At 41.4% G+C, this 11,703-nt stretch overlaps 1 protein-coding gene across 2 annotated transcripts in view; it reads right to left on the bottom strand.

The window, feature by feature from the left end:
• Positions 1-1,652: 1,652 nt before the first annotated feature.
• Positions 1,653-11,703, bottom strand: part of TAOK3 (TAO kinase 3) — a 151,365-nt gene continuing 141,314 nt past the window's right edge. For both annotated transcript variants that reach the window (XM_081113679.1, XM_081113680.1), the window contains 3 exons: positions 10,662-10,874; positions 4,044-4,226; positions 1,653-2,996 (listed from right to left, as the gene is read on the bottom strand). In XM_081113679.1, coding sequence (XP_080969805.1) covers positions 2,835-2,996; positions 4,044-4,226; positions 10,662-10,874 — 558 coding nt within the window. In that variant the 3' untranslated portion in view covers positions 1,653-2,834. The remainder of the gene's footprint in view (positions 2,997-4,043; positions 4,227-10,661; positions 10,875-11,703) is intronic.

Genomic DNA, 11,703 nt, shown 5'->3' with positions numbered 1-11,703 from the left:
TATTAGGGCAAGGATCTTTACCTGTTTGAGATACATTTGGCCTGGCACCTGACATATAAGGTACTCAGTAAATATCATTGAATGAATCATTGCAAATCAAAGGTAAGCAGCCCTTACTAATATGTATGATGAACCTGCAATCATCATTTTCTTTTTAACTCAGGGGAGTTTGGTGTATGCTGAAATTATAGGACACAGGCTCTCTGTTGCTATCACAGAAACACTTTCATACCTGTTCTCCACTGCCATTCTGGTCCTTGTCTATTCTGACTGCCTCCTCGTGAAGGTACTAGAGTTGACTCAGTGTGTCCCAGGTGTTAAGAGCAGGGGCCCACATGTCTTCCTTCTGGTCTTCCTTCCTTCTGGTAACTCTACCTTGGAACACATCACTGACAAACTTGTGAAGAGGGAAATTTTATAAAGACCAGCACCTGTCATCTCATAGACATAAGGCCTTTATACAAGCTAGCTAGACATTTTTCACTATGGAGACAAATGGATGAAATAGATTTCATGAAGCCTTTCTGCCTTATTGAAGACTTAATATTCTGATTGACAGGATGACCTATGCTTAGGAGGGTGTGTTCTGAAATCAGACAGGTCTCCAGTCTCCACCACCACCACTTATGCTGGTCTGAGCTTATTTCCTCATCTGTAAAATGCTCAGTGTCCCATCACATGGTAAGCATAAGCAGGAAATACAGGTTATCTATTTTTCGTGGGTCATGAGTCTTCTTTCCAGCCTTCCCTTTATTATTTTCTGTGCACCTAACATAGAAATTTCAATGAACTAAGCTGCTTAGGAAACCAGGTGATGACATGGCTTTATGGTTGGGGTTAATCCACGTGGATACATATTTTGTATGTTTTTAGTATACCTCTCTGCTGTAGTGTATTATAGTGAACATGACTGGTCACGTGTCCGTGATGGCTGAATGTCCTGTAGAATATAAGAGTCATCTTCAGGTCATCATGCTCAAGTTAGATTTTCAATGTCCAGGACTTTGAACCCTACGAATCTGAGATATTACTGAGATTGTCTTAACTCCCAAAGTCATATCCTACAAGTTATATGTTTTACTACCTCATTGTTGTGCACATAAAATCTAAAATAAAAGCATAATATGCTAATTAGGCCAGACAACCTTCGGATGAAGCCGTGGCAGTGGGGGCAGAGGCAGCCGCCACAGCGGTGGGGGCCGAGCCCCTTGCACAAATTCATGCATCGGGCCTCTAGTTATTCTAATAAAAGCAGAATATGAGGTGGGGGTCTATTATAGTGGGATCATTTCAAATATCTGGCTATGATGTTCTCTTCATAGCATGCCTTTCTTTAAGGGTGCCCAATGTCTCTCCTCAGCAATACGTACTTCTATGCACGACTGGCACATTGGTGTGTGCGTGTGTGTACATATGTGCCTTTTTCCATTTTTAAGGACAAAAAGGTGCCATTGACCACTTCAAATAGTGCCACATTATTTTCAGTCCCGGAGAAGAACTTGGAAGACACAGCTTTATCTGCGGATCTTGAATGGCTCTTCTCAGAGCAACCAGGGCGATGGAGAACGGTTTGTGGAGGTGGCTCTCCATCTCAGTTATGAACCGGTAAACCTAGAAGGGAAACTTCCTGCTACAATAACACAGCAAGGCGATGTGATGAACACTTTTATTTACAAATATAATTAAAAGCTCTGACAGTTATCATGCTCTTCCTTGGAACCTGAAAAATGTTTGTTTTTTAAAGTGCATGCAAAAGAAGTAAAGCCTTTTTTTTTTCATCATTTTTTATTGTAAGAAAATACACAGTTTGAAAGTGTGAATAATGCAATATTTATGACCAAGAAGATATGGGACTTTGGGAGGGGAAGGGAAATAAAAAGATCAAGATGATCTGATTGAGAGACAGTGTTGAACTCCAAATACTGAATTGGAAAAAGGAGGGAGGTGGGGAAGAATAGGAGGAGGAAGTAAAAAAATTTGATCAGAGAAACAGTTAAAATACAATATGAAAATAAGTAATACCTCTCCTTAAATTCCTTCTATACACAAAATACACGATTTGCCAAAGCCCAATTTGTGCTACTGGGATTCTGTGAGCTCCTTAAGTGTATTCACATCCTCTGCAACAGCAGAAAATGATTATGATACAATCAGAATATGCTGAAGACAAGTTAAACTCTTGCCAGCAGGTTCTTAAAAATCACAAGATCTCTTCACCCCACCCCCCACCCCCATCCCCAAAAAAGTAATAATATGTCACCACTGATATGTACATCACAATTAGTTTCTGTAAAATGTATCAAATTTTCAATCTTTAATAAAACTTTGTTTTTTTTTTAATTCCTGATGAATAAATACCAAAAAAATAAAATAAAATAAAATAATGCAGCAGCTAGTTAAGGTGTAAGGCTGCGGATATTGTGTCTCTCTCCCCCTTGGCATTTATTATTATTTTTTTGCTTTACTTTCACAGATTGGTGGTAATGAGTGATTGCTTAGAGCAATATACATCCACATTTGTTGTTGGTTTATTGGTTTTTTAAAAACTGTCTCCGAAGTTTTCACTGAAACGTTTTAAATCACATCAATACTGTGACGTGTACTATGAGTAGAAGAGGTGGCCACGTTTTGGCCAGCACTGAAAGTGACACGGGGGGAGGAAGGGGCCCCTGATGGAGTAAGAATAAACAGGCACTAGTCCGACACGATGTCAGTAAGAGTAAGAGAGAGAGAGAGAGTGAGAGCAACGCCCGTTAAAATGGGGAATGTGGTTTTGCAGGGTCTGAATTTTTTTCTGTTTTATTTTTTTTTGTAAATGGCAAAAAAATTTAATCTCATCTATAGTCCTCCTTAGGAAAATCTAATGTAACCAAATTCCCAAATCCCATTCTGAGGCTCTCCATGTCAAAAGTTTCAATCTCTCGCTCTTGCCTTTCCAATAGATACTTTATTCTCTCGCTGCGTTCCTTCTGAAGGGCAGCCAGCTCTTCTTCAATCTGAAATAAGCACAATGAGCAGATTGTTAATAGAAAGGATCTCCCAACAGGCACCCACATGCACACGTGCACATACACCCACACATATGACACACAGACCCACAGGAACTCAGAAGAAACTAGGTGGGGACAGGCGGGAGGGCCCTGTGGTATATGTCTTGTATCTAATCCATTACATCTAAAACTTGCCCAGAAGAATAAAAATGTTTGGGGCCACCTGGGGCTATAGCTCTACCATTCTAGCAAGCTAAGCAGCTGGGCTGATGGAGGTCAGTGTCCTGTCTCAGCGGGAGAAAACTCAGGAGAAGGTACAAGACACTCGAGCACAATTAGACTGTGCTGCTGTCCCATAGAGAGCCAAGTGCCCCCTGTGTCATCAGCAATTTAGTTCTAGAACAGGAGTTGGGACGATAGTCTTTATGTTGGTCTCAGGGAAGTAGCGGAAGAAAGTACAAATAACTGGTTAAGCAAATAAATGGTCAACACAGCTTGGAGATGCTTTATGAAATCTTTTCTACTTCATATTCCTCAGCAATATTTAAAGCAATGAATATTTCAATTCAGATAACATTTATTATGCATGGCAATATCAGCCTCTCTTCATTTCAATTTTTTTAAAGAGCCTTGCTGGTGATTTCTTTTCATTTAGAAATAGCTAAAAATGAAAGCCAAATCTGCACTTGGCTTCCTCATGCCATTTAGCAGCCATGCTATCAGCTCGCAGTGCCTTTTACATGTCATATCAACTACCCAGTAACCCATGTATTCCTCTGGATGGGAAGGTGGGGGATTCCTAGCAGAGTAATAGAAAGAGCTTAGGCTCTGAGATCAGATTTATGTAAGTAACCTAACCATGTTGAGCCTTAGTATCCTGCCTGTAGAATGGAGATTATGCCTGCCTCTCCGGTACGAGGAGTGTAGAAGCAGGTGATAAGTGAACAGTGTCTGCTCTAATCCCCCAGTACATAGGCAGGGCTCAATGAATGGCAGTTTCCCAGGCTGTGCCCCATCCACCCAGCTGCATAGGACCCGTGGGAACACTCATACCTTCTGCTCAAGATGTGCTCTGCGCAGAGACACCCTCTGCTCTAGCTTCTGGAGCTCACGTTCATGTTGTGCCTCTGTTTGCATCTTGATTTTGCTCTGATAGGCATTGAGCAGCTCCATTTCCTGCTGGAGCTGTAGCCTCAAGGCCTGGCATTCTGCTTCTTGAGCCTCATCTAGCCGTAACTGTGGGCACAGAAGACACACACTGTAATCTAGCTTATAGCATGTAATAACTACGGGAAGATGTTCAGATTGTAACAGGCCTCTCAGAAAAAAAAAGAGAGATGCCCTGGGTACATCCAGAGTTAGGAATCAAAAATAGTACACTCTACCCAATGGGCTACACACTTCTAAAAACACATCTTTAAAACATTCTGACATATGTAATACTCTTTGTAATACTTTAAGCAATAAAACAATTAAAAAAACATAATTTCTTAAAAAATACACACAAAAACATTCTTAAGAAAAACCACACCAGCAGGAGTCAGGAATGCTACACACTCCAGTGATTAAACTTGGGCTTTGGAGGCAGACTCCTGAACCTAAACTCTAGCTGCACCATTCACCTAGGTGTGTCACCTTGGCAAGTTACTTAACCTCTCCCAGTCTTTCTTTCTTTCTTCCTTTCTTTCTTTCTTTCTTTCTTTCTTTCTTTCTTTCTTTCTTTCTTTCTTTTTTTCTTTCTCTCTCTCTCTCCCTCTCTCTCCTCTCTCTCTCTCTCTCTCTCTCTCTCTCTCTCTCTCTCTCTCTCTCTCTTTCATCTCAGGAAAATAACAAGTTCTAAACAACAAGTGTCTAAGATTGGTGTGAAGATTAAATGAAAAAATTCATATAAAATCTTAAGGCATAGTCCTTGATGTATACCAACTATTCAATAAATAGTTGTTATTGTTATTTTGGTTTTGACTAACATTTCCATATTTAGATATCTTTAATCCTAAAATCATAATACATTTAGATAACCTTAAGTCTAAAAACATATAATGAGTCCACTTGAGGAATACACCATAGTGCTATTATGCTCCTAGCAAGTAATGTTGGTCCCTGTGGTTGGCTATATGTTACCCTGCTGGCCAGCCAATCTAAAACTCAAGTGGCTCAAAATCTCCCACACAGAAGGTAGCCTTGATAATCGTAAGGGGCATATTCTGGTTTGAAGCAGTAAAATCAGAGTATAAACCAGCCTGACAGTTTCTCGCTTCCCTGTAGCACCTGAACTTCGTGTTTGTTGTGCACGATGATACCGATCCTGTTTGGGGAATGGGCCAAGCCAGCCAGCAGAAATGACAACCTTTTGGTGAGCATAGTTGAAGGTTTGGGGCCATGAGCAGGAGTCTGTTTAGGGATGACGACCCTCCTGTCCCAGGCTTGGTTTTGTCTAGATTTGACAAGCCCTCAATTCAGCTGGGAACTCTGAGATTAGAATCCTTGAATAAGACATTTCTACCGAGTTTATCAGCATGTATCCATACACATAGACCACTTTGCAAGATAGTTATCATTCACCTTATGCTTCCTTCCCTATCTGTACAATGTTGAGAATACAAAGATGAACAAGACAATTACCAATATATCTCAATATGTTGATTGAGAAATGACTCTGAAATATTATTAGAATAGTTTTAGAAAGTTATTTGCATAGTACCTTCTTATGAATTTTTGGAGAAATATACTATATAGCAAATAAATACAAAATAAATAATATTTCCAAGGTGCTTTCCAATAATTCATCTTAATAAGCTTTCACTGAAACCCACTACAGAGGATCTCTCCTCATTTTCTCAGTGAGAAACAAAGGCAGAAGAAATACTAGACAAAAGCAGTCAATCTGCAGCAGGAACAGCCTTACAGATAAATGCCAAAGGGTTTACTGACCCAATGAGGTTGTTATCAATTCCCTCCTGATATGGCAGGTCCCTTACCAATAAAGGGAATGAAAATCTGTTCGTTTCTACTCGTCTGTGTTAATTGCCATAAGCCCTGGCCAAGTGGGGGAGAGGCTTCTCCTGTGGGCACTGAAGAAACACCGCCAGCTCCTCTTATTTCTGGCATTCTACTATTAATGTCAGTAACTATGTTATTCTATACCAGCTCTGACTCTACAAAAGTGCCGGTCTAAAAATCAGAGGGTATTCCAGTATTTGCTATTGATCCCCTAAAAGCTGCACATACAAAATCCATCACAACGTTTTATAAGTAAAAGTAGAGGTAAATATCATGTGTGTTTTGTAGAGTGAATTAAACTGAAGAAAAGAATGTGATAGAGGCAGCATAACGTAGTAGTGGCCAAGCATACAGGCTTATAAGCTCACCTGAAAACAGGTTCAAATCTTAGCTCCTGCTCCAGTTAGTCATGTGACCCTAAGCCAGGAGTTGGCACACTACAGCTCAAGGGCTAAACCTGCATTGCTGCCTGTTTTTGTAAATAAAGTTTTGTTGGAACACAGACATGCTCATTCAGTTTGTATTGTCTATAGCTGCTTTTGTACTACAATCACAGAGTTGAACAGTTGTGGCACAGACCCTGTGGTCTACAAAGCCTGAAATATTTACTACCTGCCCCTTTACAGAGAAAGTTTGCCAACTCCTGCCCTAAGCAAGTGGCTCTATTTCAGTAAACCTTAGTTTCCTTACAGGTAAATTAGGGTTGAGACAGTAATGACTTCAAAGGAGTTTCACAAAAATGAAATAACACTTAGAAAATACTTAAAACAGTGCCTGGCACATGGTAAGCAGTCAGTAAAGGACTGCTGTAATGATCATCTCTGTTTTCTCTCCTTTCTGCTGCAGAGAAAAGGCTGTTTCTCTCCTTTTATCCAAGGGCAATCTCGAACCTATATTCCTGACACATTATCTCCCATCTTCTACAACAAGCATTAGTGAGCACTGTTGTATGCCAGGCACCGATGCAGATGCTGAGAGTACAAAGATGAATAAGACGAAAATCCTCTCAACCTTTATGTCCCTATCAACTCTCCCCCGCTCTCCTTCCCTTCAGCCTCTCTGCACACCCATCTTGCACTCCTCATTCTGATCCTACTCCTCTACTTATTTGCTCACATCAAGGTCACTAATGAAGGCTCTTCCCAAGCAGCATTTGATATTATGGATTGCCCCCCTTTTCCTGAAATCTTTCTTTCTCTTGTCTTCTGATACCACACACCCTCTTGGTTTTTCCCTCTCTCCTCTCCTTTTCCAGGTACACACTACCTTCCTGGACCATTAAATATGGGTGTTTCTCAGGGCTTTGTTGTGGGCACTCTTCTTCCTCTAATCTCACTTCCTAAGGAATCTCATCTATTCCAAAGACTCCAATTACTATATACATGCAAATAGCTCCCACATCTGTACCTCTATTTTAGACTTCTCTTCTGAGGTCCACACTAGCTTATCGTCTTCACCCGGATGTTTCCCAGGCCATCAAGCTCAACATAACAAATATTAATCATATTTCCCTTCCCACTATCCCAATCTGCTCCACTTCCCTGTTATTATTTTTTAACCATGTAGGTAAATGGTAGTACCATCTACCATTTTGTTCAAACTAGAGACTTGGTGTCATCCTTAATGCCTCACTCTCCACATTCAATCTGTTTCTAAGTGCTTTCAAATCCATCTCTTGCCTATCTCTCAAATTTAGTCACTTCTCCTTCATCCCAATGATCCCTCTCTGGCTAGCCACCACTCCCTCATGCCCATATCCTATATATCTGCCCTTGCCATCTCTCAGGACATTCTCCACATATCACCAGAGTGATTGTTCAAAAAATGCAAATCTGGCATTAGTCCCCTCCTTAATACTCATTAGTGGCTTCCCATTGCTTCTAGGATAAAGATAAACATTCTTAAGAAAGTTTGCAAGCCCTTACATGACCTAGCCAGTGGTTGGCAAACTGCGGCTCGAGAGCCACATGTGGCTCTTTGGTCCCACAAAATACCACGTGTGGGCGCGCATGTACAATGCGATTGAAACTTCATGGCCCATGCGCAGAAGTCGGTATTTTGTGAAAGAGCCACACTCAAGGGGCCAAAGAGCCGCATGGGGCTCGTGAGCCGCAGTTTGCCGACCACTGACCTAGCCTGCTTACCCTCATCTTCTTCTCATTTAGGCTTTTGCTTCTTCTCTACATTCTAAACATAATGGACTTGAATTCTAGAATAGTGCCGCTGTCTTCTCCATCTTTAAAAATGCTGTTCCTTTTGCCTGGAATGCGCTTCTCACACTTCAGCTTAAATGATCACTGTGTCTGAGAGACCTTTCCGTATCAGCCTACCTCTCCTGGTTTACACTCTATTAACACACTGCACTTGCTCTGCCATTACAATGAATAGACTTTTTCAATGTCTGTTTCCTCCACTCTTCTTTAGGTTCCATGAAGACACGACTGATGACTATCTTATTCACCACAGCATCCAGGATGCCTGGGGCACAGTATATAAACACTCTATACTTACTGGATAAATGAATGAATGAATACACTGGCTTCTATCCTCAGCCTAAGGACATGTTTATTAAGCCTTTTCCAATAAACAGAAGTCCTTCTTTTAACTGTGTTTTCCTCTAGCTTCTTTCTCCTTTCCTTCACTGATGAAGTATTGGGAAAAGCAATCTCACTTACTTATGTGAGTTTCTATCTCACATAATAAATTTTAAAAAATATATTTCTATTGATTTCAGAGAGGAAGGGAGAGGGAGAGAGAGAGAAACATTAATAATGAGGGAGAATCATTGATTGGCTGCCTCCTGCACGCCCCCTTCTGGGGATCAAGCCTGAAACCTGGGCATGTGCCCTTGACTGGAATCGAACCCAGGACCCTTCAGTCTGCAGGTTGACGCTCTATCCACTGAGTCAAACCAGCTAGGGCTCACCTAATCACTTTTTCAATGCACTATCTCGCCTTCCATTCCCACCACTCCACTGATTGTGACAATCAATGGACAAATCCACTGGTAGGTCCAATTGTTCTTTCTGCAACATCTAAAATCAACTAGAAACTTGTTCTGGCTTCTGCGATATGCTCTCCCTAATTCCCTTCCCACATTGCTGATTATTCATCTTCTTCGGTCTACTTCTACTCAGCCCCCACATGTTGGTATCCACAACTCTGCCCTTGGCCTCCTCCCTCTCTATCTAATACTATCTCCTGTGCCTAGATCTCAAATATTCCTAAAGCTACAACTGCCACCATATAATAATGATGCCTAACTTCTTGTCTTTAATCCTGACACTCTCTTGAACTCTAGACTTCCATCTCTGTACCTCTCTACTTGGATACCGATATGGTTCAGATAACATGTCCACACTTAGCCAATTATCTACCAGGCACCTAAACTCGCCCCTTCTTCTATTATCTTGGTAAAATGATGACCTATTCCACTGTTATCAAACCTACCTTTCAATGGTCACTAAGTTCGATCTCAAATATTTCTACCTCCTAAATATTTCTCAATCCTCCTCCTGCCTCCCCATCTCCATTAGCACGTTCTCTCTTAGTTCAGGCCTTTATTCCCTTTGTCCCCTGGACTATTACAATAGCTTCCTAACAGGTCTCTTTACCTGTATGTGACACATGACTGCCAGTCTCTATCACACAAATGTGACCCTGTAGCTTTCCTTCTTAAAATAGGCTTCAGGAGCTCTCCATTGCTTCTACAATGGCTTTTGAGGACCTGACCCCGACCACCTACCTGCTTCCCTTTATACTCCTGCCATATCTACTACTGATTGTTCCTCAAATGTGCCATCCTCTTTCGGGATTTTGAATCTTTGCATATACAGTATCCTCTGCTAGGAATAACTTTTCCTCTTGTCTGTTTGGAGAACTATTATTCTTTAAGACTCATCTCCTTGTGAAAACTCCGCAGAATTACCAGGCAAGCTCCCATCTCTGGCTTACCAGGACGTTTATGACCTCTCTATTTTAGGCTCCCACAATCCTCCTCCTTAAACTTTGGGCTCACACCAAAGTTCTTTCAGTCCCCAAATGCACACTTTACAACTTTTGGACCTTTGCTTATGTAGGCCCCTTTCCATGGAACCTGTTTGCTGCAGTAAGTTTCTTCAGTCTTCTTGGCTCTTGCTGAAAAACTTTCCCTAGACTAGATAAGTTGTTCCCACTTACCCTCCACAGTGCCCCCTCATCTCCCACTTCAAAGCATTTATTATGCTTTATTTTTACTTTATGTTGTCTCTCTAGCTCACCACTCTATCTCTGAGTCCAGCAGGGTGCCGAACACAGATGCTTAGTAAAAGTTTATTGAATGAATGTGTCTGTGCATCTTACTCATTTATGCCTGACATTGGTTGAGCAATTTTTGACGAATGAAAACATGATATTATATGCAATATCTATCACATCTTGCTTTCAAAGTCCCTATGTGCCACAGATCTGTTTAGCTTGGTATTCCTTGAGTTCCATCTTATAAGACACACTCCAGCAAGTATCCGAATTGGCTTGGGTTTATTCAGCGTCGTCATTTCCTCAGTTCTCTGGGCAGAAAAACACCAATATCCTAAATTTGTGCAAGAATCATCTTGAGAGCAAAAGGCTGGATCTTGAGTTTTCTTGATTCCCAAAACTCTTGAAGCCATGGCACCAAACCTAACCACTTACCGCTTGAGAGGCCATCATTTCATTTATACTCTGTTCATACTGCTCTGCCAAAATGGCAAGTTTTCTTGTCTGCTCATCTTTCAGTGTCTTTAAGATTGTTTTGTGCTCATTCTTTGGAGTAACTTCCAACTGGTGATTCTTGAGTGCTTTATACTGTTTGGTCTGTACTTTGCAAGTGTCCTGAAACTGTTTTTTAATTTGCATTTCCATGGCCTGTGTGATAAAGTGACAAAAAGAAAATAAAGACACATCAGTAAATACAGGAAGTCTTCCATTGTAATGATACAATACAGGTGCTGGGACCATCTGTCTTTTTGTGCAGTGACCCTGACCACTGGTCAATGACAAATAATACATATGACACAGCAAGAGTTAACTCTACCAATACTTTCGTTTTTATATTAAACTAGAGGCCCAGTGCACAAATTTGTGCACCAGTGGGGTCCCTCTGCCTGGCCTGCGGGATCGGGCTGAAACTTACTCTCCGACATCCCCTGAGGGGTCCTGAATTGCAAGAGGGTGCAGGCCAGGCCAAGGGACATGACCGGTGCACGATTGGGGCTGGGGAGGGGCCACGGGAGGGCTCCAGGGCGTGTCTGGCCCATCTCACTCAGTCCCCATCAACTGGACCCCAGCAGCCAGCTAACCTACTGGTTGGAGCATCTGCCCCCTGGTGGTCAGTGCATGTCATAGCAACCGTCGACCAGTCGACTGTCTGCCCCCTTGTGGTCAGTGCATGTCATAGTGAGCAGTTGAGTGGCCTTAGCATATCATTAGCATATTATGCTTTGATTGGTTGAGTGGCCGAATGGTCGACCAGACACAGCATATTAGGCTTTTATTATATAGGATAAATAGAAGTAATTTTGAATTTATGAATGGATGAAAATATGAATTGTTACGAGGGGAATCACAACTCTAAGCAGATTGTGGCATACTATAAAGCTCAGTTTGTTAAAAGTTTGTTCATTATTTTAATGGTTTCCTAGTCAAAATCTTTAGTGTCCTCTATTATTTGTTGTTTTCACCCATTTTTTGTTGC

The sequence above is a fragment of the Myotis nattereri genome, assembly GCF_964212035.1.
Source record: "Myotis nattereri genome assembly, chromosome: 19".
Classification (NCBI taxonomy): domain Eukaryota; kingdom Metazoa; phylum Chordata; class Mammalia; order Chiroptera; family Vespertilionidae; genus Myotis; species Myotis nattereri.
The sequence above is the reverse complement of the archived record's forward strand: the minus strand, read 5'-3'. Positions and strand labels throughout refer to the sequence as shown.